Consider the following 27,573-nt stretch of genomic DNA (forward strand, 5'->3'; position numbering starts at 1 on the left):
ACAGTCCCTCTGGAACAACTTGGGGTTAATTGCTCAGGAGCAGAAAGGTATAAAAGGTGTGTACAGTATATCAGATAATAAATATCACATCCAACAAATATTAACAACTGATTAAGCATCCTTAAAACCAAGAGCTGTAAACATGAAAAGTTGTATCTTTTAATCCTCATGACATATAAGTTCAACCAAAAATACAGTGCTTACTGATTCACAACGTACAAAAACATAGCTGGAACATCATTTCAATGATCATTTTATTTTTAATTATCATTATTTCACTAATTCACTATCTTACCCTGTGTCCAGTTGGTCCAGTAGTTCCAGGGTCACCTGGCAGACCACTATTGCCAGCATTGCCCTGTTTTAATATTTTGCAATTCAGTTATAAATAGTAAATGATAATATTTCAATACTGAAAAAATATCATTGTTGTGGGTGCACGGCAGTTCTCACCCCTCGCCCCCTGTTTCCTTTGACTCCAGGACCTCCACTTTGACCTTTAGTACCATCCTCTCCCTATGGCACAAACTAAAATTATCATTGTATCATGTCCTCACTTGAAATATGGAATTCAATTCTTTGTCTTGTAAAATCTACACAAACACTGGTAAAGTATAGAATATTTCAGAGATGACTTACTTGTAGTCCTGGATAACCTGGAAAGCCTGACTCGCCCTTTAAAATATTGTATTGATCAATACATTAAAATTCAGGTCTTTGCATTACACATTTTTCACAGGTACTGACAAATGTAGATGCAACACTGACCTCTGGTGGCACAGCATGTGGCATTCACAACTCAAAACATGTCCCATAAACACTTGTGAAATTCCTCTAAATAGGATACTATTTTCACATTTTCCTGTTTAGCTTCTTTAGACAACAGCACTCTTGGCTGTACCTTCAGTCCTTTGGGTCCTGGAGGTCCGTAGCCATCTCTCCCATCAAGCCCCTGATTCGAGCACAAACAATGAAAATAGTTTTAAGGACATTAAATGACTGACTGACAAGCAGTTAAGTTGTGCATTTAGTTTTTGTTTTTATTTTTGTTTAAGTGATTTAAAAGTTTAAACATGCAGCACAACTGCATCATTATTGCAACACTGATTATCATACTGTTTGTCTGGGAAGGTGAATCCATGGCTTTATACCACCAGTGTTGATAATTGTTAAAGAAACAGGATAGAAGAGCTGTTTGCAAATTTAAGTTTGAGAAGCTTTTTAAATAGACGTACCGGGGGTCCTCTGGGGCCTGCAGATCCAATCCCTCCTTTGATTCCAGGATCTCCTTGTTGACCCTAAACAGGCACACAGTGAACATGATGAGGGTAGGACTAAACATAGGATTGGTGTAGTAGTGGTTAGTGAAGGGCAGTGTTGGGAGTAATGCATTAAAAAAGTAATGTAATTACAGTAATGCATTACCAATGCAATTTCAGTTATATTTTACTCGGTACAATTCTCAGTAACTGAAGTTACTTTGCTTTTTAATCCAAAATTGAGAAATGCTCAATTGGCACCAGAGAAGATTATCCAAGAATTAAAAAAAGTCATCTAAGCTGGTCCTGGAATTTGATTGCCTTGTTTAGATGACTGCAGAAAGGGAATTTGAGTTATCTCTGCCATTCATGCAACAGATCTAACATGGTTAGGCTATACTTCTCATTTCAAGCAGTGAGAATAACTAAAATGTTGCTTTTACAGACAAAGATCATAGCCATTATTCTCAAACTATATGCATTAAGTCTACACCACTGTAAGTGGAAGGAAAGGCAACCAGCAATGATGAGAACCATTTAAAGTCAACATACAATTTCACTATGGCTATATTTTACTATATTAAGTTGTGAGTGACCTTTGGCCTTTGGGGCCTACATTGTCACGTGAGCCATAACTGCAACCATTATATTGTTCTTTTGTTAGCCTTAAGCCTAGCTCAGTCATTACGCCATACCACATAACCTCCTGCCGTGTAATGAGCTGCATTGAACACATGGAGATCTATTGAGAACACCAAATCCATATTTCCTGTTATTTTGGTGAAAGTAATGTAAATGTATTGTAATGCCTTACAATTCAAAGACAATAATATTGTAATGTAATAAATTACTTTGAGATGACAGTAACAAGTAATAAATAATGCATTATGCTTTTGAAGTAACTTGCCCAACACTGGTGAAGGGATATACTGTCTATGGACAGTAGAATATTTTAATATTCTACTATCCATGTTCTAATTTAAACTTTTACGTGCTACGGTGCACTTAATGAAACTGAGATCCAGTTGATCTTCATGCGCAGAATTACGTATTAGGATGCCCAACAATTTGCCTGCCCGATTTGTACCAAAGATGTGGCTGAGAGAGATTACGTGGGGAGGAACTGTTATTTCAGTTAGCCTATTAGCTGGTTTGATGCTCATTGAGCTCAATGCAAATCAAACAGGCTAATAGGCTAACTGAAATAAAACCATTCCAATCTCTAGGTATGGTGAAGGGTATGTGATGATGTTGGGCTATTTTAATTCCAAAGGCCAAGGGAACTTTATCAGGATGCATGGTAACCTGGATCCATGAAATAACTGGCCTTTAAAAATACAAATCTGCCTGCCTCTATGGGAATTTAACATAGGGGTGCCAATACTTGTATTTTAAGGAAGAACATTTATTTATTATGATACATTATTCATTCACAAAAAAATTGGTGTCCTTAAAGGTTGGATATTTCCTCATTTTTTTACTTAAGGCATTAAGTTCAATTTCCAAAAGATGATTTTATATTCCTCTTTTTAGTCAACTTTAGCAGAGGTGCCAATAATTCTGGGGACAACTGTAGTTGAAATGCTTAATATACTGTAGGTCTTACATGTCAATGACAGGATCTTTGGAGGAGGAACATTCATACTGTGATATGCATGTTTACCTTTTAACACATACTATAACTATTTAAAGTGTCAACAAATGGCACAGGCATAGAAACATTCAAGGTTGTACCTATTGGTGTTGTAAACTATGTGTTGCATTTTGTGGTAAATTGTGTAATTATTGATTTAAAGCCTATATTTGGCACATGTCATTTTGCCCACAATGGCCAGGGTGCTTTGGTTTAGGCCTGTGTGATAATTGTTTTGAAAAAGTGATATCAGAGTTGACATTGACAAAGCATTTGAGAAAAACTGTAAATGATTGGCAAGTGCAACATCAGTCAGCAGGCAAAAACTGTTTCATGCATGAACTAGCAATCATGTGGTGTGTGGGAGCATTGACCTAACCCAATGATGTTTATGCTACGAATCTTTAGGGCCCCATGTGTGTGAAGAGTGTGGATGTGAGCATGCATGTGCATTTGATTTGACTAACCTTCTGTCCCTTTGGTCCTGCACCTCCTCGAGATCCTTTGGGACCTGTAGTTCCTGGTCCACCCTTCAAAGAGAACACATTTTATTACAGTGATTGGTGCTGTTATCCATATGATTTCAGCCCATTAGGAGCAATTTGTGGGATTAGACAAAAAAAAATGTATTGGATTAGAATCACCAACTATACTTTTAATGCAGCATAGTGTCATTTTTGCAATTAATCTGCGTTTTTGTTTTAAGCAAATATTCACAGAATAGTGCAACACAACACTCTGTGATTTACAGTGTGGTTTTCTTTGACAGTTACCTGAGGTCCAGGTAAACCAGAACTGCCACTTGGCCCTATTAGACCGATAGGACCTCTAGGCCCCTGAAAGACAAATAAATCAGGCATTAATAACCATACAAGGTAAAGACCATAATCATGAGCAATAGCAACACTACATGAAATTACATTTCATGTTGAAACTGAAAGCTTTTGCTTAAACGTTTTACTGATGTATCTTTGGGAAATGACGTGTAGAACAGAAACACAAAACAAATGTATTACAGTAAGTGATAACAGCACGTTTCCATGTCCTGGAGCTTTCATCTGTCTGAAAATGGGACTTTGTATATACATAGTATATCTGACTAAGGGCCCTATCATGACATTCTAAAGTGCATCGTCACTCGTCAAAAGTCTATTCAAATTTAGTAGGATGTCCAGTTCACATTGGGAGGGGTTTTGTTATCAAAAGTGGAGCGCATGGCGTAACAAGGTGTTCCTAGGTCTTTTAATCAGTCATATGGGTGTGTTTGGGGCGTAACATCATTTTAAACCAATGAGAATGACATCTGTCATTCCCTTTAACGGCGCAACGCGCGATATGTCAAATAAATGCATCGGTATTTTGGCATTCAACGGCGCATTTGAAGGAGGCTGCTTGCGAGACCGTATGAAATAGTCATTCTTAAACCATGCATTACTAAAACCTAGCATAGCCTTCACGCATTTGCACTCGTCTATTATTTGAACTCATTGGCAAAGTGAAACTAACATCACCAAGGTGTCAGTCAACGAAGTAAGTTATATGCAGTTACTTTCACTATTGACTGACAATGGGTTACCATCGAAAACATAGGCTGGAAAAAGCAACACTTACCCTAATATTGCTCAAATGACTGAATAAAACAACATTTATCCTGCAGAGGAGTTGCTTATATCTCGTGACAGTGCGTCTTCAGCTGTGTTCCATACGTGTCTCTCGCCTCTCCCCTAATCACTTTTAACCGTCATTACCAATTTGCAAATGATGGTGAATAACTACTCATCATGAGATGTACAGTATTTCGTAATATCTTTATTCTAATTATGTTTCCCATTGTAATCGTGCAATTTGTAATGCTTTGCATGGACGTGCGCTGGTGTGCGTTCATGAATGATAGAAGGATGGTGCGTGCACCTGCCAATATGACTGTTGACATGCGCCCTTAAAATAGCATATGAACAACTCTCCATTGACTTCTGACCAGGTTTAGGTGGTGTATGATAGCGTTTTTTAGACAACGCGCCAGGCCCCTCCCTAGGTTGTTAATTGCCACACCCCTGGTCGCAATGTTTAAAAAATAAACATGCAAAATAGCGAATTCAACTTTCCGCGGGTGAATAACGAGTATTATGCCATGCGCTGGTGGCCCAAAATACAGCCCTAAATGAGTGATCATTCCTTGCTTTCTTTACAGTTCATGAACTCCTGCCAGAAGGTCTCCTTCATACTTGTTTTGACAACAAAAGCTTTCTGTACACACAGCATATTCAGTATCTGTGTTTGTATCAAAACACATCAGCAGGCTATTTAATGAGAGGTATATAGTATAACTTTCCTCATTTTTTAACAGAAAGTCTAACAGTAAAACTTCTTAACAACAGTTAATTGGTCGTTCTAGATTAAGAATGGAATGAGTTTATTGTCTGCTTCCATTTGTTAAAAACGTATACACAGCATCAACATCAACGCCGTCTTATTGGAATCTACATTACTTAAGCAGACCCATTGCAAATGACAACCTATAGGGCTACAGTATGTACATTTGCAACGTTTGATTATATGTGTAGTCCATCTAGCAGTGTTACCTGAGTGCCTGATGGCCCAGGACTGCCCTGGATTCCAATATCTCCCGGATCTCCAATTGATCCCTGTAATAAAGCAGATGCACAGCGGTTAAACTGGGATTTGGCAGGTGGGGGAACCCTAAAATCCAGTGTCAATGCAATGGGGAAAAATGATGAATATATTGAGTATCGTGGTGTAGCAATACTTTTTGGACAAAAATTGTTAGCGAAAAATTAACTCACCATTTATTTTAACAATATCATCGAGCTACAGTATATCGTTGGTATGAAATAATATATTTATTATTAATTTATCTGAGGTGGCGGAACTGCTTCCCCCCCCCCCCCCACACACACACACACACACTTTAAACCCTGCAGATGCATGATACATTAATCAATTCTAGCAATATTGTTGATAACTATTGGTCAAATTTACCATTATTTCTTTGTGATATAGACATTTGCATAAACAGAACAGACAAGTTGCTCTTTATTTTATACAAAATTATCTTGCAATCTGACAGCATTCATAAGTACATCTGCATCTAACCTGTTACTAGCCATGTTAAAAACTCCAATACAACATTTAATAATAAAAAAAAACAAAAAATAATAAAAATAGTTACAGCAAATTGATACATCGCATTGTTGTGGAAATACAAATAGATGATATATCTTGCTCAATACTAACTCCATATACAGTAGTCTCAGTCAGGAGAGTAGACCATGGATTATCTAACCATGGAATATCTCACATGTCCATAGAATCCATAGTCCATAGAATATCTAACATGCTGATATTACACACCTAAAATCCTTAAACTCCCTCAGCTATGTAGGCTTGTCTAGAATGTCAAATTTAGATTAGCCATAAATAAAGACTAGGGTAGGTTAAAGACTACGGCCCTCTTGTGGCTTCTTGTATTATCACTCAGAGCAGCCTTTCTATAGGACTGGATTAAAATATATCTGTCCGAAACCCGTGTGCATATCTGAATTTGAGACAATATTATAGAAGAGAGAAGGTCCACTCAGGCCTGAAGAAGACCCAGACGGGTCGAAACGTTGTTGGTTTTTAATTAAACGTTTAGAGCTAAACTCTGTTGTTCTCTCTTCTATTACACTCATATACCTTTGTCCTGCACCTGGCCTAAAGAAAGGTGGGATGTGCACACAACTACCTCACTAAAAATCTTATGCAATGTTGCCTCTTCAACAGCAGTTCAAACTTTACCTTGACACCTGGGTTACCTCTTCTCCCTTGAGGGCCCTTGAAAACAGAAAAATAATCAAAATCATACCAGTGAAATTGGTGACTCAATTAGACCCAAAGACATTAATGCAATGAGGGGATGATGGGCATACTGTGTTTCCAGCATCCCCTGGTCTCCCTGGCGAACCGTCTGGTCCTGCTTCTCCCTGTAAAAGGAGCAAGAGGCAAAAAGCTGAGTCAGTAGTGCTGTAAATCTATCTACTCTTGTCTTGTCAATTTGTATCATGCACCCATGTTACTTCACAAACCTGCATTCCTCTGTGTCCATTCTCTCCCTTTTGGCCTGCTATAGTGTTGTCTGTCCCAGGCTCTCCCTGAACAGAGGGAAAAGGAAATGTTTTGAACAGGAAAAGACACTACATGTACTGTAGGTCTTCCAGTGCACCTTAATATTACTCAAGATTCACAGAGCCTCTTATATTACACAACATTGATGTAACAAATACAAGTTGTTGCTGCTCTGGCAATTCCCTCAATTAGTTAATGTGACACAGTTGCACATAGATTTTAGTAACAATGTGTCAATAGCATCACAAAGAACAGTAGTATTCTCCAACCATAGATCACATGATAACTAATGTTTTGTGCTGCTGTAAGAGAAAATATTAACATTTTTGAATGACCTGTGAGTCAAAATACACATGAAATTCACATGAGTGAGTGATTAAAGCTGACCAAAAGTCAGTAAAACTTACAGGATCTCCTCTCAGACCACGCTGTCCCTTGACACCAGGGTCCCCTCTAATACCGCGGCGACCCTGGAACACACAGGAGGATGAGAGGATATTTCAGATGGAATACTGCCTGTGTTCCAATTTGCATACTTCTATACTTACAATACCTAACATGAATGCACAAGTGCGTTCACTTGTGCATTTTTATTCTATCTATAATTTCATGTGCTGGCAAATACATTCCTAAATCTAATGATCATGCTGATTTTGAGGCTGTGTTGAATGAGAATAGGTTCAGTGCATGCAGATGCAATAGACCCATTAGAAAAAGACTTTACTGGGCTGCCAGGCTCTCCTCTCTCTCCAGAAGCACCAGCCACACCAGTGACACCCTGTGAAGGATAGATATCAAAATGTTAATGTAAAAACAAGTTAAAATATATATTCCGACTATCATAAAACTACCATAACTGCAGTTTCATTTTGGATGAGTAAAAGATATTGAATGTCTGTTTGTTTCAGCAAAAAGTCTGAATAACATTGAAAAAACAGGAAAGTTGAGGCACTCCTGATACATGTAAAAAGCCTTTAATCGGAAATGGCTACATGCTAATGTGTTTCAACTCAACCCCTTTTGAAGAGCACCCTGAATTTTTTGACTATAACAAAAAAAAATTCGACCCAGAGAAGCGTTCCTAGTTGAAGAGAATCTGGAGGTAAATTACCTGTTCACCATTAACTCCATCCAGTCCATGTTCTCCATCTTCTCCCTGTCAAACAGAAATTGGATCCATGATGCTAAATGAGCTAAGTGGTATTGTCATTAATACAGTTCTGTGTTACATTCATATATTTGGATGTATGTGCTACACAGCACACTGCAGATGTACATTGTACATTTTTCTTTTTCATTTCATTTATTGAAGATTAAGTGAAAGAAGATCGATTATTTCTGTACTCACTGTATCGCCTCTGTAGCCCCTTCCTCCCTGCAAATCCCAACAACAATGAATGAGATATTTTTTCAGTTTTCACAGAAGACATTTCTTTTCAAAATGTTTTCAAAACTCATTATGCATACGTACCTTTATGCCTCTTCTCCCAGGGCACCCTTGCACTCCTTGAGTTCCATTTGGACCTGGAGGGCCTCTTTCTCCCTAAAGAAAGCAAACTGGTGTTTGAAATCTTTATTCTAATTGAACACAACTCTGAAACCAATTTGTTTTGTTTTTTTGTTATTTGTTATTTTCTATTGAAATACATAGACAAGAAAGCTAAAATATTTTACATTAAGTAGTGGCACTTGGCTGCCAGATTAGTTAGAAAATGTGACTGCCAAGGTACATTTGAGTTCTAAGACTTAAGTACATTTCAAATACTGTATAGCAGTCTGACTGAGGCATCTTACTTCAGTCACTTTAAAGGTGCAGTATGATGCATTTAACGCCATCTAGTGGTGACCTTGCAGTTTGCAACCAATTATATACCTTTCCAAGTGTGTAGGAGAAGCACAGTGGCCATCAAGTGCCATGAAAAAGTGGAAGGCCCTGTTTTAGTGACAGTGTATTACGTATTCCCCCTATTCGCTACATCGCTTTACCACACCCCATTCCATCCCTAGCCCCCAAAGGCAAACAAACACACACACACACACACACACACACACACTATTAGATTTATACAGATATATAATTATACATGAAAATGACACTTACAGGACCACCCTCTTCTCCGGGATATCCTGCATGACCCTTTGTGCCTGGAGGGCCCTGCACAGATGATGGCCAGCACATTAATTGGAATCACAAAGCAAGCACACATATAAAAGAATAATAAATAAATTGATAACGTAAAAATTCATTATACATTAATAATGAATTGATCATGTAAAAATCATGTAAAAATCTGCCTCTCAGTGTGTCCTTGCCTTTTGGCCTGGCGGTCCTCGTGGTCCTCGCATTCCGTCTGGACCACTGCACTTACACATCACACCACAGCACACTCTCTCTGTAGCTGTATCCTAAAGAGGTGCAGACAAGACATGGACTTACTGTAAACCCTTCAGCAGGGGAGCTGTTAACATTCTAAAAGAAAATTATGTTCTGCAACAATGCAAGGTTCTAAAATTACATGTTGAATTCAATAAACCTAGTTATTCGTTAGAACGTTCAATTTCCAGCATTCTTGTCTGGTGTGATCGTACCGGCTGAAGGGTTAAGTAAAGTCAAAAAGTCAAAGAGGAATGACTTATATATACAGACCATATATATATATATAGTCTGTGTGTATATATATATATATATATACAGACAAGCTGAAGCACGACAGACACCACACAGAAATAGTACAAATAGTACACTTTCAGCTGGATCTGCCACCAGCAAATCTTTCTCTTCCAGGGCACACACTGTTTTGGTAAAAGTGTTATATGGGCTCATAGGGAAACACTATAAAAGGAAATGGCTGAATTGTCTACCATGTTCTCTCTTAAAACGAATGTGTTGAAAATAACACAAATTGTGTTGTTTTTTTTTTTTTTTTAAAGGAACCCAGGCTAGTACGACATGTTGGCCTTATAAGATTAACGTTGGCATCAGCTATAAAAAAGGTGGTATAAAAAATGTAGAAAACCTGTTAACTCGTAGGCCGCCATGGTTATGCATGTCTTAATGATTTCCTGGGTAGTGAGTGACGTGAATCGGTTGAACTGGCTAGGTCTTGACAGTAATCCTAAGTGGAACTCTTTACAACAAACACTCTCATTCTCAGTTGTCATTGGCAAGCTGTTGCTGGACAAACATTTTGCCCCACTCTCACTTCCTCTCCTCTCTAATCGTCTTCATTAATATAAATCTCGAGTAGGCCTACCATCCGCTGCGTTATCCTCCTGATTTTCGGTGTGCTCGGGTTCACACATCTCTATGTCCATATAGGGACAATAATACAGTTTGTGTTGTTTCTAACACATTATTTTTTAATTTCAATGATTCATTCAATATAGGCCTATCCAACTAAATTTCATCACCCAAAGAGAAGATACTCTTTTCTAATTGGCTGGTGGGTGGCTATAAATTCTGAATAACCATTATGTAAGGGATAACGGCCGCCGAGGTGTCCCGTTATGGACTCGGCTGAGGAAACTGCCCTCAGCTGATACGTCGGGGAGTTTTTTTGCCTCCTCCTCGTCCATTAACTATGTATAACAGGAAACCTCGGCGGCCGTTATCCCTTACATAATGGACAAGCATAAAACAATAAGTGGCAAGGCACAGACCTCTCTGACATGGGGCTCATAATGAAGAACAGGTATGCTTATACTCCTTATGGATTTATATTGAATTACACTAGGTAGCCTACTGTAAGTACAAACCATATGCTATATCTATGCTTTATAACCAGCATATTTTCTGTTGCTGTTGCTTCTTTATAATGTGCCTTATTGTGTGCTATAGTGTTGTTTTGTATTGTTCTGTTTGTAAAATTAACAAAATCCATAATAAATACATGTTTAAAAAAGGTAGCCTGCTGTAGGCCTACTGTTTTTTTTTATCCTGGATTAATTAAGAGTTGTATTATGTGTTATTTTGAGACATTATTACATTAGTCAATACAATGTATATATACAAAACTAGTTTTCTCATAAATGTTGCAAAGATCTAAAGCACTCACATGGGTTATCTCTTTGTGAATCTTTGTGAATTCTTTGGATCCCTAAACTGAAGATCACCAGAGGGACACCCAGCCTTACACCCTAGTGGCACTCCTTGCAAAACTGTTCTTAGTTTTCTGCATTTCCCTGAACAATATTGTGTCTTTATAAGCAAGGGGTGCCGTGACACAAAAAATACTGCTCTAGATGACTCGCTGTTGAGACATGCGTATCACAGAGGAAATGTGAAAGCTCTAACCTGTTAATTAACATGGGAAATGGAAAATAAAAATGCACAGGTATCGTAGCCCTGGTCACTACAAATTACAAAACTTGTACAAATCCTGAATAATGGAAATTATATTTTACAGACAGTGCATAAAAAGCATACAGTTAAGAGGAGTGGTAGCAACAGATTTTCATAAAACGTTTCTTACAATTTGTTTCAGTATGGCACTTTCCACATTTTGCATTCCAATGGCAAGAGGTTGCTTATAGCCAAATCCTCGCCCAAACTCAACCAGCTCCAGCTCGTGGGCATTTGTGGCTCCATCCAAAGCCACCGCCAGAAGTGCGTGGACATCTGGTCAGAAAGTAGAGAAGAACAACACGGTGGAAAAAACTGAGTGGATTTGTGAGAGTTTAGTAAAGCTACTGTACGCTCACCATTCATTGTTTCCTCAAAGCTACTGTATGCTGTCTAGACATCCCATCTAGTGGGTTTCATACAACATCCTTCAAGTTTCCAATCCCCCTGGAACTAGGAATGCACCGATTAAGAAATTCTGGGCTGATACCATGTATAAAATAACCATTTGACCAATAACTGATACCAATATCTTTGTTTGTTTGTTTTGGTTTTGTTGCCAAGTATACCCTTCAGTAGAGTTAAAAGAAAAATATTCATTAACAAAAAAGAACTGAACCATCTTCAAGTCTTTCAAGCCTTCATAGCACAACATTTCAATATCAGTCAACAAGGCCGATATTGGCTAATACCGATGTTGGCTGATTTATCGGTGCATCCCTACCTGGAACCACTCTAAAGGTAACTCCAGACACATGCAATTTCTTAACCCTATGATACTTCTAAATATTGACAGGATTGAGGAGCTCTGACAATTCCATCAAGAAATTCTTGCAACATTCTTCCGGCTGGGTATTGCCTGCAACCTCACGATAAGATACTTATCACAATACAGAGGCCACAATCCAATTCATATTGCAATACATGTTAATTCTGAATGATGATCATATCCAACACAGAATTAGCTCTTGTGAAGAGTCTTCAGGGTCAAGTTTTCTTTCTAAAATCTTCCAGTAGCTTGATAAGGATGTTAGGTATGTCTGCTCCACAAATGTGCAGTATGTTAAAAATTCATATTTGAAGACATACCGCTATTTCTCAGAGATTCAGACTCTATCTGAAGCATCTCAACGGGATCATCAAGCCCATCAGTGAAGATGATCAGCACCTAAAAAAATGTAAAGAAAACACAGTACACTTATTAATGTGCATGCAGCTCAAATGCAATATGACATCTTCTGTGAGCCAGTCGAGCAAAAGCAGGCTCAGAGGAACAGCTCTATTCACCTTACTCAAGCGGCCATTGTAAACCAAAACGAGGCTGCAGGGTACACAAACCATAGAATTGTTGTATTCTATGCATTAATGACATACTGTAGGCAGTGTACCCTGTAGCCTTTACACAATGGTTTACACAATGGCCACTGCCTGAATAAGGTGAATCGAAGGGTGACTACAACAAGCAAGAACAAAGGCCATTTATTTGGTGCAGTGTGCAACTGTGCTATCTAAACCATCACAGGACCCCAAAGCCAGATTTTGTATGTAGTTGCTGTTTTTAAAAGATATAAGAAACTGAGTGGTTTTAGTGCATTTGTAATCATAGCCATGTACTATGAGTCTAACAGAGGTCAGTACTATTATTATAGGCATTATGTATAAACATTGTATATCATTAATGACATATATATCCTCTTGCTTACTGTTTGGCATGCTTACCTTCACACCAGCAGTTGAAGTGCTGAACATATCTTTAAAGGACCTCAGCAGCTGCGCATTGAAGGCTAGGTCCTCTACTGTCTGCAACGCCAGCACCTTTGTCATCACATCTTTGCTGACTCTTTCAAAGTTGAATTTATCTAGCACCTTGCCCTCTTTAGAGACTAGACGGAAGCCGATGTGTGCCTCGATAGTTTGGCCCTGTGCACAACACAGGTTGGGTAGTGAGGGGATGCGTTCAGCAATCTCAAGTAGGTAATTCTGCAGTTTCACTTGTGTACTGAATAGTGATGGTTTGGGCCTGTTGGAAATATCAAACCCAATGCCGATGTCCACAGAGCAAATGAAGGCTGAAGAAAAATCAAAGTACAGTACATGTTAATATTATCTATGGGGGGAAAAAAACAATTTTACAAGGAGATAGTAAAGATTATTAAAAACATTTGATCAAACATCTTACGCGAGGTTCCTGGTGGCCTGCAAACAGTTTCCACCACTTTTGACTTGATTTGTTCAAGGACACGAAAGTCGTTCACGATGAAGACCCTCTCTGCAGTGCCAGCAATCTGAATCAGCTCATCCCTGTGGATATTGCCCACTCCAATGACATACACATCAACGTGCATGGCTCTGAGCAAGATTGCCTCTTCTTTCACTTCATCCTGTGAGTCGCCATCGGTGATCACAATAAGGTTCTGTGAGACACCCTTGTTTTTCCGGCTGCCATTTGCTGTCTGGAAGAACCGCTTCCTGGTGAACTCAAGGGCCCTTCCGATATATGTGCCTTGTCCAATTTGATCAATGGCATCAATTTTAGCGTGTGCTGTGGCTTCACTGTCAACCTCGTTGAGGTGGAACTCTTTCTTGGGGAAAGCGCTGAACTGGGCTAGGGCCACCTGCACAGCCTCTGGTTTGATGTGGAAGCTGCTCACCACCTTTTTCATAAACGTCTTCATGATGGCAAAGTCAGCGACACTGATGCTGCCGGAGCTGTCCGTCAACATGACCAGGTCTACCTCCTTTTTCTCGCATGCTAAAGAAAAAATCATAATTTGCTCAATTTCACATTAGAAATGACTTTTGAATTTAGTTCATGTGCTTGCAATCTGGCAACCTACATGATGTTACTGCAAGAATATACTCTTATATTAAAACTAAGAAAAGGGTCCACTCATTGTGACACCGCCCCCCCTCCCTCCACACACACACACAATCTGAGCAGTCTAGATCCAGGCCTGCTTGCAATGATTTTTTAGTATCAGTACCAATGACATTCATTCATATAGCTTCAGTGAGCATTGATAACAATAAGCATGGTCTCAATACTCTTTTCAGACACCAAGGCCTCTAGAACATACACAAAGTTGACAGTAGTATAGATAAAACTAAATAAGAAGAAACCTTTAGCAGAACCCAGCTGACATGGGGGCACCTGAGACTGTTTATTTAATTTAAAAAAGGACTTACGTGGTTTGATGTCTTTACAAAGCTCTCTGGAGATGTTCTTGTGCACGACCTCCAAAGCATCATAGTCACTCACATAAAACACCCTTCTTCTGTCTCCTCCAGTCATGATCTTCAGCTCACTCTCTTTGGCCTCTCCCACACCAATGGCATATATCATGATCCCATAACTCAGGATCTCTTTCGACCACACAGGCAGTAAAACAGGATCTGTGGCTGCTCCATCAGTAATGATGAAAAGGATCTGAGTTACGTCCTGCTCGCGACGGCCACCATGTTGTTTTCCAAAGTAGTCCAGTGTGTAGCGAAGCGCAGCACCTGTGTAAGTGTTTCCACCTGGTTTTCTAATGGTTGTTATGGCCGTTCGTACCTCCTTTGCGGTAGTGTACTGATTCAGAGTGAACATGGACTCTGCGTCGTCCGAGTAGACGATGGCACCAAATCGGACCAGGCTCTTTCCAACATTCGTGCTATTCACAAGTGAGGTCATAAAGTGTTGCATGCTCTTGTATTGATCCGCACTAATACTGCTGGAGCCATCGACAAGGAAGATCATGTCTGCCACCTCTGTCCTTGTGCAATCTAAAAGGGAGTAGACACAAAACAGTTGTGTGTGTGTGTGCATGAGAGATATTGTGTCTCTGTGTGTGTGACAAAGTATTGCTTGGGAATACAATTGCATGTTAATGTACTAGGGCTGCATGATTTGGGGAAAATTTGTACCTGTGATTTGTCTGACAGATATTGCGATTACGATTTGCTATATGATTTTTGAATGTGAATGATCTGATTCAGTTCAATATTCCAAATGTCATATTGCGATTACGACTGCGATTGTAATAATTGTGCAGCCCTATATTGCACACAAACATTTTGTATAACAGCAATGTCACTGGACAAAAATCATATGTAGACAGTTTCTTGGATTAATCCTAATCCTTGACCAAAAGGATGAAATATTCTTTAGTGAAGTTATTCATTGTTTTTGTTCAGTCTACCCTTAATTCATGTATGGGAAAACATGTGTGTAGAGTTTTACTTTTATAGTTGATTCAATGACTATGAAGGAAATTAGAAAGGACAGAAGAAAGAATAGAGAGATAACAAATTGTTCAGGTGCTCTTTCTTTTTTGGACAAAAGCAATATATTTTCTGTCTCATTTAAAGCATTGGTCATCTCACTGTGGACTGCAATCACTTACTAGTGTCAGGATGACAGATCTTATAGAAGATCTTATCCTCCAAAAACTTGAGGCCATCAAAGTCTCTCTCTGTATACACCCTGTCTGTGATGCCACTGATTTCATTCAGCTGGGTTATATTGGCGCCGTCCACACCAATGGAGTAGATGACAATATTTTTGTCCCTCAGAGCCTGCGCAGGCAACTTAACGGCATCTTGGGCTTCACCATCTGTGATGACGATCAGGATCTTTGGGACATTGAGGCGCCCGCCCCTTGAGGTGTCAAAGTACTGGGAGGTAAAGCTGAGAGCTTGACCGGTCAGAGTTCCCCCACCCAATTGCTGCATGGCGTTCACTTTCTGCACAAGGTCATTTTGGGTTTGGGGGCTGTCAAGAGAAAACTCCTCCCTCTGGACGGTGCTGAACTGCAGCAACCCCATGCGCACAGAGTCTGGCCCAATGACCGACCGCGTAATTGTGTTGTTAATGAAAGCCTTCATCATGAGGAAGTCTGCAGGGTGAATGCTTCCAGAACTGTCCACCAGAAATATGACATCAGCCAGCATTTCCTTGCATGCTGCATGGGACAAATCAGAGCTTAGTCAAACCAATTTACAGTCCAAAGAACACAATTTGAAAATATTTATATCAAGTCATATACTTCAATCATAAAAACACATTTGGTTCACCTGCTTCAGTGCATATTTGTGTCACGATATCATTCTTGAGTGGTCTAAGTGCATCAAAGTCATTGACCAAGAACCTCCTCTTCGGATCACCGCAAATGTCCAGCAACTCGTCGTTATTGGCATCCTTCACCCCAATGGCATAAATGGTGATTTTCTGTTGGCGTAATCTCTCTGCTGCCCTTTTCACAACTTCATTGTCATGTGACTCCCCATCTGTTATTACAATGAGGTACCTGGGTACCTTATCACCACGACTCTTTTCAGCCTCCTCAAAATACGGGCTCATGAAATTTAAAGCGGCCCCTGTATAAGTGTCACCTCCAGTTTGTTCGACAGCATCCATAGCCTTCTCCAAAGACTTTTTGTCTGTGTAATCGGCCAGGTTGAACTCCAGGCTAGGACTGGTTGAGAACTTTGCCAGACCAACACGTACCTGTTTTGGTCCAATAGGAAACATCCGTATGAATTCCAAAACAAACTTTTTCATTCGGCCAAAATCCTCATAGGCAATGCTGGATGACTGGTCAATCAAAAAAAAAAAATCTGCTTCCTCTGTTTGGACACAGTCTACACGACAAAAACCACACAGAACATAATTACTATAAAAATACACAATCCTGGGGCTGTTTACATTTTATTTAATGTAAATTTATCACTTTCAAGCACTGCTGGAGACACTGACCTTTTTTCTTGGGTGGTGGTGTGGGTGGTTTCGTAATCTCACGGCAAATTCTTTTTGCCAGATTTGCTTCTATTGACTTAAGTTTCACAAAATCATCAATGGATACCACATAGTTCCTAACTGGGTCAGTGGCTATCTTTCGCAGTTCATTCATAGATGCATTTTTAATACCCACTGCATAGACTTTAACTCCTAAATCACGCAATTTCAGAGCTGGACCACTGACGTTATCGTGAGACACACCGTCTGTGATTATTACAGCAATCTGTTGCACACCACTGTCACGCCGGCTGCCCCTCTCCTTGGTAAACATGTTATTCTTTGCAAATGTCAGAGCTTTCCCTGTGTATGTGTTGCCCCCATGGTATGGTAGCCGCTTTATGCTCTGCAAAATATCGAATTTATTATCATATGTGTTCAAGTAGAACTCGGGTCGAGGGTCATCGCTGTAAGTGGCTAAGCCCACCCTCACACCCTTTGAGCTGATATCAAGGTCTTTGAGGATTCTTGCCATGAATGCCCGCATCAGCTGGAAGTTGTGTACTGAAGCATGATTAATGCTGCTGGATTCATCCACAATGAACACAATGTCTGCTACTTTGGCTGTTGTACACTCTGAAACACAGATGGCAAGATGGCATTAAATGAAAAAGTAAACAGTGCATATAAAGCCAGATATAATAAACAAACAATTCAGTTATAGAAACCAACGTCTAAATTAATTTACTAAAAAAAGGTTTGGGTTTGTTGGTGAATGCAATACTAATATTAGCCAGCAGAGACTGCTACTGCTAGCATACTATCAAAGCGATCCACACAGAAAGAACAAAGTGTGTGTCTGTGAGGTACAGCTTTTGTTTTGTGATTTCTTCACTATGTATGGTAAAACTGGAATGTATATTTCAGACAAATAAATCATCATAAATACATTTTAACACTACTTGCCAGTTTTAACAGTGGCATCAGCAGTCTCGTCAACAGCAGCCTTGATGTCTGTTATCGTCTGTTGAGTTGATTGTCCAAAATAGATATAAGGGTCTGTTGCAATGGTCTGAAGCTCCACTCTGTCAGCTTGGCCAAGCCCAACAGTAAGTACAGTCACGCCTTGTGCTTTAATAACGCGTGACGCTTTGATCACATTGTCATCTGATTTCCCTGATGTTATGAGCACCAAATAGGGTTTAAATCCACGGGCTCCATTCTCCGAAGTGAAAAAATTATGGCGGGCATGGATTATTGCCTCTCCAGTGTTACGCGTCCGACTTCCCGTCAATCTCCATCTTTTCAAATATTCCACGATATCAGATCTTGCGGTGAACTGGTTCATCTTGAAATCCACTTTGACAGTATCACCAAACTGAGCCAGGCCCATTCGATTGCCGTCTATGTTTATGTTGAGTTGATTAGAAAGTCGAATAAGCATTTGTTTTATGACCTGAATCTGTGACTGAGCCGAACTGTCCACAAGGAAGAAAATATCAGCATATTTTGGTGTTAAATCTGAAACAAGGTATAAAAGAGAGGACTTAATAAACCAATTTGAAAAAATCATACATTAGACGCAGTTAGAAGGAACAATGGAATTGTATTAACATTAAATAATGTATATTTTTAATGTTGCTAATATCGAGGCCAAGTTGATCTGTAGGTGTCAAAGCATTAAGAAAATAATACACTTTACCCTCTGTTTGGATATTCACAGCGGTGCAAACGGTTTTCTGCATACGGTCTATTACATTCTGCAGCTCCTGGTAGTTGTTGATGCCCACCAAGAAGCGCTTACTAGGTTTGTTGGCAACAGATTGCAGCTGTTTGGCATCATAGTTGCCAACACCAATGGCGTAGATGACAATCCCCATTCTCCGCAACATTAGGGCTGGTCCTGCCACGTCATCAGAGGATTCACCGTCTGTGATCACAATGGCAATCTTTGGGACGTTAGGTCGGCTGCCTCCGTCTGGGGTAAAGTACTTATTGTGAAGGAAGGTGAGGCCCTTTCCCAAATAAGTTCCTCCTTGACGGAACTGGAGCTGGGCAATTTTATTAAGTACATCTTTGACGTTGTCATGATCCTTCAGCAGGAACTCCTGGTACGTGTCATCAGTGAACTGTGCTAGGCCTATGCGCACTTTGTCTGATGCTACAGTAAGTCCACTCACAAATGATTGAAGGAATTGCTTCATCTGATTAAAGCTATCCACACCAATGCTACTTGAGCCATCCACAAGAAACACAATGTCAGCAACAGTTGCCTGTTGACAATCTGAAATGATAAAAAGATAAATAAATTTATATTTATTTGCAAGTTAAGCACTAGAGATAGCAGAGGATTTAGCAACCCAAGTATTGACATCAGAATGCCATTTAAAATTAAGTATACAAAATGTTTCTCTTAACTTCTTTACTTTCTTCTTTACATGTTAATTTAATTTAATTCCTCTCTACTACGTCTGGTATTTGTACTTGCAAGATAACAAGACAGCGCACAACCTTCAAATGCTGGTTTCTGTCTAATAATTAAGTGAATTGCACTACCTGCAGGAACCTGTATGGTCTGCCGTTTGGCCTCCTCCACGGTGGTACACAGCACCTGGACGATGTTCTGAGAGATGCCCTGAAGAGCGCTGAAATCAGAGACGCTGTACACATGCTGGTCATGGGGCTCGGTGGCAATCTCCTTCAGCTGCTCCTCGTCCGCATCTTTGATGCCGATGGCGTAAATGGTGATGCCCTGATTCTTCAGGTCCTTGGCATGTGGTTCAACGTTGTCCTGTGACTGGCCATCTGTGATGACCACAGCAATCTGGGGCACATTCTCTCCGGCACGGCTTCCTGCTCTTTGCACAAAATGCTCCTTCAGGATGAAGTCCAGTCCCTTGCCAGTCATTGTACCGCCACCCTGGTACGGCAGCTTGTCAATGTACTCGAGAATCTCTTGTTTATTCTGATAGGTGTTAAGGTTAAACTCTGTGCGGGGAGTGTTGCTGTATTGCGCCAGGCCAATGCGGACATGATCTGGAGCCACATCAAAGCTGGCTACCAGACTGTGGAGGAACTCCCGGATACGCTGGAAGTTCTCTGATCCAATACTCCATGAGCCATCAACCAGGAAGACAATATCAGCCACAGCCTCCTGTGTGCATTCTGGGAGAAAGATTCATTCTCATCAGTGAAAGAAAAGCAATCCGATTGACAGACAGTTGTCATACTCAAATTGTTACCAGAAAGTGTCAGAAAGTTCCTGATAATCATAAGGCATCTGTTTTGTTTCAGAGATACATTTACCTGTTTTTTGTGATGCACTCAGGAGAAAACAAGATGCTGCGATCATGGCACCAAAAAGAACACAAGTCTTTGCCATGTTCACAGCGTTTCTGAAAGCCTGAAATAAATAACATGTAAAATACAATGACTTTGTGTAAATAAGTTACTTGTATTTCAACTGACGACAGACCATGGTAGCCATCAACATGGCTTTGCAAAAGATAGCCATCCCTTAAAGCACAATTCATTTCCATTCTTTCTCTAAGCTGTAAGATGGAAAGCACATGGCATGCGCTGTGGTCCTGGAGAGAACAGAGAGGAGAACTGAGAGGACAGCAGATGGAACGACAGCTATGTGATGTAGAGAAAGTAATACTTGTGTAAAACCAGCACTCACAATGTGAACAATGCATAGAATAGAACAGCACCCACATTGTGTGCAATGCACAATTTAGTGTAGCTTTATGCAAATAATTCGGGACAGTCCCGAAATGCAATTGGTTGTCCTTAATCCCGAATCCTGTCCTAATTGTAGCGAAAATTGTAGCCTAATAAGACAGAGTCTTGAGTATGCTATTGTCTGATAGAACTTTTCATTCATGGTGGTTGGCAGCTCATTGCCTGCAGCAGTCCTGTATTTGTAGAAAAAATGTGTAGCATACTCGCTCAAATTGACACGCATTGATAATAAGCTAATTTTCATTCATTATTGACATGGAGGCTACGCCGCTACGCCGCTAAAAAAACACAAACGAGTGTGCAAATTGCAGCAGTGAGGACAGGAAAAGTGCAGGAAGCTACGAGAAGGAGTGATTGGTCTTATAATGATTGTTGCTGATGTCTGGGTTACACAAAGCTACAACAACATAATCATTATGTTTTCTTAATGACCGACAGTTTAGTTTATAGATAAAAAAAAATGGCATAAAAAGATTTTTGGTGCAGTTTTGTAATTCATCTACGTGTAACACCCTCCGTCCCTGTCCCGAATTTCACCCGGGTCATCTGGTCACCCTAGCTGTGGTGCTATCACAGTCAAAATTAAACAGCATAAATACAGAATAGAAATTCCAGTGTCTGATTACATTTGACATACTATATCCAGAGCCGGACAGTAACGGAGTACATTTACTTGAGTACAGTACTTGAGTACTATTTTGAGGGACTTTAAGAGTTGTACTTTACTCGAGTATCATTTTTGGGGAGTACTCATGACTTTACTCAAGTACATTTGAGAGGAAAATACTGTACTCTTTACTCCACTACATAACCATGAGTACCCGTTACTTCTTCTAAAAAAAAAGGAAAAAAGAAAAATCTCGGAAACCCTCAATTTGTTGTTTCCCTCTCAAACGTGATTCGATTGTGCAGGCGCCACTGATTGGGACAGCCTATCAGCAATCACCTTCAGCTTTCCGCCAAAGTCAACTCCATGGTCAGATTTAGATAGGAGACGAAACCATGGACGAAACAATGGATGAAGACGCAGAAGGTTACTGGATGCCGGGAATGTGCCAACCCGTGGCCCCACCTCGCCAGACTATTTCAATTTGCTGAACAAGTTAATAATAGTTTTCGTTTCAATTACAAAATAGTATTTTGTATTTGAAATACGTATTTTAAATACATGTATTATAAATACTGCCCATCTCTGGCAACATGGTAAAAAGATGAAATTTTACTTTCAATTTCTTTTACATTCTCCACATTAACATTTTTCATAACTCCATGTAGGACATTTCTGTACATAAATGTAAGCACTGTGGCAGTAGTAATGCAATATTTAGAAAATTTACTCTTGATACTCAAGTACTTTTAAAAACAAGTATTTCAGTACTTTTACTTAAGTAGACATCTGACTGTTGTACTTTTTTGTACTGATCTGTACTTTTACTCAAGTAATGAAGCTGTGTACTGTCCGCCTCTGACTATATCTTCACATCTCATGATACTACCCAAAGCTATGGCACATTCACAATGTTTGTTGATGACGGTGGTGATTTTTAATACAGTACATTGTACAAGTTCGTTGCATAGAAGCTGGTTAATTAATTATGTTAGAAGAGCACATTGCTTAAAGTCAGTACTACAGGCCGTATGTCACACACCATCTCTCTGTGATGAGTGCATCTGTGGTTCCACTGTCAATACTAAACAGCTGCCAGGACTCCTACATGGTCACCAACTCAGGAAGCTATCATGGTAACAAATGACGTGTCGGTCAGAGGCCACATGGAAGCCATTAAATCTGCGTTAAAACAGAGAAGAAGGCACAGAGGTGTTCTCTAGTCTAGAGTATCTCCAGAGTCCTCAGCAGTGTTGGTACTAAAATTTCAGGTCTATTCAGTTGGGCACCTCTCTCACTCTGTGGAGATTCCCCTGTATCAAGCAGCTAGGCTTGGCATTGGAGAGGTCTTCTAGAGGCAGTTGCCTTAAAGACATCTGTGACCATTTGTTATGTAACGATGGTATTTCTTTTGATGTTCACCATTAGGAAAAAAAATTCATTTCCTCTGGAGTGAGTCTTGCAGACATGCCATCCATCACCAAACAGAGGAACAGAGGGAAAGTCCTCCTTTTGCATTCTCCTCCTGAGCTTGCCGAATCAGTGGAGGGGCTCGGCTAATATAAAACACTCATTGTAAGGGGTTATTTCTCGCCGTGGAATAATGAAACTGACATCTGCAAGGAAATACTTACTGTGCTTTTGCCATAAGCCAAATATGAATAATAAAGCAAAGAAACAAATGCTTTGTATCTGAGTCAGTATTATCAATCATGGTACAGAATAAGGTCGAAATGACCAAGCATGTTTAAAATGAAAGTTTAAAGCTTCCTTATTTAGCAGACACTTTAATCCAAATCCATCCAATCAACCAACGCAACCACAAGGAACATAGCATGCAACGCAACGCAAGCAAGCAACTGTCAGGCTGTGATGTTACCACTTCCCCACCACACCACACATTTCCCTTCTTCATACTGTAGTTAACCGTTATGAAAGAAGAACCTAAACATATTCAAAACAGCAGTAAAGATTGTTTTGACTGAAAATAACATCACACACCCTCTCATCCTAAAGCTGTGCGTTGGGAACTGGCAATCCTCCAGATATGAGCCACCTGGACCTAATTAAGAATGTGCCTGAAAAAAGCGGAACCATCAGTGGGAGTACTGTGGGGATCAATGGCAGCAACATCCGTCTGTTGTTGACTAAAGAGGGGTCTACTCCAAGGCATTTACTGTAGGTTTGGATTCAGTCGCCTGAGTCTGTGTAATTGTAGCATGCTTATTTATTCTCCAAAGGAAGTGGGCTAGGCATCCTCCAGCTCTCTGAGAACATGACTTTGTGATCAAATATGGTCCATTGTTCAGTCAAAATGTCCCCAGCAATTACTAGCAATTAAAGTTTTTCATATCAGTGAATCAGATTGGGCTTGCAGAGTTTCTATTTTTTAATCTACACAGAGCTTGTTTAAATTAGAAACTATTAGTACAGTGTGTACAACCTCTGTGAATAAGTCAGAGATGAAAGGTTAGGAACACTTGAAACACTTTGTAATGTTTAACATAACAGGCAGAGTTAGAGCAACAATAGGTTTTTGCCTCAAGATAACCGCATCAAAAACCGACTTAACATAACATAGAGAATGGTGTCTGTGACATTTCCAACAGACACAGAATGCCTGGTGCACTATGCAACTTTGTGGAACAGTGCTGGAACAAGCAAATACAGACTGTGTTGGTACAGAGTCAGTTTAAGATCTCTGTGTGCACTAAAGCCATCCTTACACCAGAAGACTTTGACAAGATTTGGGAAAGATTTTTGAAAGATTGTAGTCCTTTGAGTAAAGCTTAAATGTGGGTTATTACTGTAGTTAAAAGACTCCAGTCTTTCAAGAATCTTTCCCAAATCTTGTCAAAGTCTTCTGACAAAGACGAATCTCATCAAAGCATACCAAACATTTCCTTATGACCATATTTGACAAAACTAGATGTACCGCAGAGCGGTACAAAATATGACCGCCGCCCAGTCCAGCACAATTTTTCCACAAAAAGAAATCACGCTGAAAGGCCTATATGATTCTAACTGTCTCACTAAATTGCATTATCCACACTCAATTCTCACTGGTATCTGCTAGACAACAAGTACCAAAACATGATTAGTTCATAGATTTCACATGTAAAATGAATTTTATACAACCCCACCTCCATCTTGCCTGTTCATAATTCTGAGAAATTCTTGATTGTTTGTGTTATGTTTATGTTATGTGTGTGGGTGTGTGTGTGTGTGTGTGTGTGTGTGTGTGTGCCTGTGCGTGCTTGTGTGTGTGCCTGTGCATGCAAGCGTACATATGTCTACTGTGTGAGTATGTGTCATACGTATGATTATTGTGAATGTATGTGTGTATGTGTGTGTATCTGTTTGTGCACATGTGTGCACATGAAATGGGTTAACATGACCCCTGGAGGCAAACATACGGGAAAAAATGGTCATCCTAGGCCCTACAGTTCTTAAGATATTCACAGAGAACTGTGTCTGCCCTACCCTCCTTTCGGGGGGTCCAGTCCAGCGGGGGGGCTACAGATCAAAACGAAAAATGACGGTTCCATGCTATCCATGTGGGGGTACATGCCCACCAAGTTTTGTGTACCCCGGTCTTTCAGTGTCCCGGGAATCCTTGTTGGTGTACGTCACTAAATGTACACATACATTATTTTATTGTAAGGCCCCCCATGAACGAAAGTACACAAAACTTGGCATGCATTTGGAGGGTGTCATAATGATCCTACACTTTTAATTTCGTGCAGTTTTGACCTTGTCAGCCAGAGATATTGTGATGAAAACACCTAATTTTTTGCTTTTTAATTTTTAACTAGGTGGCGCTATACATGAAATAAGTGGTAATGGGATGGGTTGACATGCCCCCTTAAGACCAACATACATAAAGAAGGTGGACCTCCTAGGCCCTACGGTTCTCGACATATACACAGAAAACTGTCTCCGGCCACCTACAGGCCAGTTGGTGTATAGTAACATAAATTAATTCATTGTGTGGCCCCCCATGAACGGAATTCCACAAAACTTGGCGTGCATACAGATGGTGTCATAATGATCCTACACTTCCAATTTCTTCGCTGCGCGGCGGTCATAATAAATAGACAGACTATTAATCATATGCTCAGTTGAAAGCCAGATGTAAATAGGAGCACAGATGTTTGAAATTGTGAATGTAAACAGACGTTACTTGGACGTCTGGATATATGCAAAAAGGGGCCACCCATAGGCGAACTTAAACAGTATATGCTTCAAGGTTCTTTGTTGTTCAACTAATCGATTTAGTACATGAAGCACTGAACTTTCATAGGGTCTTTCTGATCACGCTAATATGCACAAGTCAAAGAGTTCAATTTCCAGATGTTCATTATGCTGATTAGGCTTTCCCTCATTGTCATGCTCTCCTTGCTTCTTTCTGCAGAAGATTATGTGAAATATGATCAAAAACAGGGGGAAACTGCTCCTGAATGGATGCTGCCCTCATCTGTTCAGAGCCTGTCACTGTGCTTTTGATTTTTACCTGATACAGACGGAAACTGCCCATTATGCAACATCACCAGTGGATAAAAAAAATCCATATAGCCTAAGCTTTGCATTGAGAAAGTTATCTTAAAGTGTGATGACAAAAAGCAACATTGACATACATTGAATTTCTGCCCATGTACATCATGCAGCGATGCAAAAGAGAGAGCAATTAACATGCTGGGAACACAAATGCAGGCTGCTACCAATAACTTGCAAACAATACAAATAAACTGCATTTTTGTTAAGGCAAACTGCTATGGACTTACTGATACATGTGATGTGACATGTTGCACATCATCATTATCATCAGCTAAGAGGTTTTTATTGTATGTACAGGAAGCCTGATCATTCACTAATGATCCACTCACAGCGGAAATACATGTTGCAGGGATAGAGGAGAGCTGCAATGATACACCTTGTTTGGTCTGACAGACTGCTGTTCTAAGCTGCTGCCAGTAGTGTGCATAACATTATCTGCTCTTCCACTGGTTGTTTATAAGTCGGTATATCTCATTACTTTATAGTAACTACTAGTTAGCCAACTGCAACAGCACAATTAAGTAACCTATCTTACAGCAGTGTTTTTTGTTTGAACATTTCAATCTGTATGTTTAACTGCACAGCACAAATATGAGACACTATTGGGCATTACATTAACTTTGTTTGAATGGAATTGCATTATGTAGCCTATATTTAAGCCTAACTGAAGCATTTGCTTTGGTTGCTATCTCCCCAACAGATGACACGGCATTTGAAGAGACAAAAAAAGTATACTACCTGTAGACGTAATATCCTTCAATCCTGTAATTATTCATTCAGAAATGTTTCTATAAAGAAAAAGAAAGATTAACGACGTGCAATTTATCTTAGCTTTATGATTTAATATGTTACAGACAATTAGACAGAGTCGTCATTTTGTCTTGGAATTAAATGCCAATTCCGTGTTTGATTCCCTGATGTTTAATAGACTGTGGCTAATTTGTGTAATTTGTGTAAATATCCTTGGCAGCCTAAACAATCATTATTCAAAACATTCTAGATCCTTTTACAATTCAAGACATGCTAAAAATAATCCTTTCCAATTACAGTACTAATACTATCACGTTTAGTCTTGGATTTTAACCTTTTCCATGGGTTTATAACATTAATATAATAATAATATATAGTCACGTTTAGCCTACCTCCAGAACTACTTTTGCTATTTTGCAACATCGACCAAAAAAAAAGCCGCGTGCGTAAATTGGCTACAGTTTAACATACTTACATTGACTGGTATACTGTTGATAGTTCTCGCTCCTCAGCCTGAGATATTCAGAAGAACTATATGTGAAGAAAGCGGCGCTTACTTACACCCCGCCCAGATGTCTAGGTCTCTTGTAACAAGGTTGGCTAAGGGAATCAATCACGCTGCTTTTCTCATGAAATTCTTGGTTTACGGTTAGCGACGTTTTTTTAATAGTTAGAGCTTAGGTCGTTAAAAATAGCCATATCGGAATTTGCGAGGTATCTGAACCCGAACTCCAATGTCTTAGTTGTGTGTGGTTTCAGAGGAACTCAATAAATTATGCCTGGGAGGGGTCTTACTGTAATAGAAAGCATAATGATCCCAAACCATAGTGAGCATAGACC

The 27,573-nt window shown here is 39.8% G+C and overlaps 1 protein-coding gene across 3 annotated transcripts in view; it reads right to left on the minus strand.

Moving 5' to 3' along the window:
• col6a4a (collagen, type VI, alpha 4a) overlaps nucleotides 1-27,268 on the minus strand; it is a 37,060-nt gene extending 9,792 nt beyond the window's left edge. For all 3 annotated transcript variants that reach the window (XM_076280221.1, XM_076280220.1, XM_076280217.1), the window contains exons 1-32: nucleotides 27,209-27,268; nucleotides 26,722-26,771; nucleotides 20,382-20,478; nucleotides 19,632-20,240; nucleotides 18,778-19,359; nucleotides 18,042-18,596; nucleotides 17,097-17,711; nucleotides 16,415-16,981; nucleotides 15,745-16,302; nucleotides 14,546-15,124; nucleotides 13,539-14,111; nucleotides 13,079-13,428; nucleotides 12,449-12,527; nucleotides 11,490-11,635; nucleotides 9,331-9,423; nucleotides 9,119-9,172; nucleotides 8,489-8,560; nucleotides 8,366-8,392; nucleotides 8,129-8,173; nucleotides 7,742-7,795; nucleotides 7,425-7,487; nucleotides 6,978-7,043; nucleotides 6,822-6,875; nucleotides 6,691-6,726; nucleotides 5,475-5,537; nucleotides 3,666-3,728; nucleotides 3,360-3,422; nucleotides 1,236-1,298; nucleotides 902-952; nucleotides 640-675; nucleotides 454-516; nucleotides 296-358 (exon numbers count right to left, since the gene is read on the minus strand). In XM_076280221.1, the coding sequence (XP_076136336.1) occupies nucleotides 296-358; nucleotides 454-516; nucleotides 640-675; nucleotides 902-952; nucleotides 1,236-1,298; nucleotides 3,360-3,422; nucleotides 3,666-3,728; nucleotides 5,475-5,537; nucleotides 6,691-6,726; nucleotides 6,822-6,875; nucleotides 6,978-7,043; nucleotides 7,425-7,487; nucleotides 7,742-7,795; nucleotides 8,129-8,173; nucleotides 8,366-8,392; nucleotides 8,489-8,560; nucleotides 9,119-9,172; nucleotides 9,331-9,423; nucleotides 11,490-11,635; nucleotides 12,449-12,527; nucleotides 13,079-13,428; nucleotides 13,539-14,111; nucleotides 14,546-15,124; nucleotides 15,745-16,302; nucleotides 16,415-16,981; nucleotides 17,097-17,711; nucleotides 18,042-18,596; nucleotides 18,778-19,359; nucleotides 19,632-20,240; nucleotides 20,382-20,457 (6,318 nt within the window). In that variant the 5' untranslated portion in view covers nucleotides 20,458-20,478; nucleotides 26,722-26,771; nucleotides 27,209-27,268. The remainder of the gene's footprint in view (nucleotides 1-295; nucleotides 359-453; nucleotides 517-639; nucleotides 676-901; nucleotides 953-1,235; nucleotides 1,299-3,359; nucleotides 3,423-3,665; nucleotides 3,729-5,474; nucleotides 5,538-6,690; nucleotides 6,727-6,821; nucleotides 6,876-6,977; nucleotides 7,044-7,424; nucleotides 7,488-7,741; nucleotides 7,796-8,128; nucleotides 8,174-8,365; nucleotides 8,393-8,488; nucleotides 8,561-9,118; nucleotides 9,173-9,330; nucleotides 9,424-11,489; nucleotides 11,636-12,448; nucleotides 12,528-13,078; nucleotides 13,429-13,538; nucleotides 14,112-14,545; nucleotides 15,125-15,744; nucleotides 16,303-16,414; nucleotides 16,982-17,096; nucleotides 17,712-18,041; nucleotides 18,597-18,777; nucleotides 19,360-19,631; nucleotides 20,241-20,381; nucleotides 20,479-26,721; nucleotides 26,772-27,208) is intronic.
• Nucleotides 27,269-27,573: the final 305 nt, after the last annotated feature.

Source organism: Alosa pseudoharengus, unplaced genomic scaffold (genome assembly GCF_046254945.1).
Source record: "Alosa pseudoharengus isolate Yale_2024_CS ecotype anadromous, Long Island Sound unplaced genomic scaffold, YU_APseudo_1.1 YU_APseudo_1.1_scf_12, whole genome shotgun sequence".
Classification (NCBI taxonomy): Eukaryota; Metazoa; Chordata; class Actinopteri; order Clupeiformes; family Clupeidae; genus Alosa; species Alosa pseudoharengus.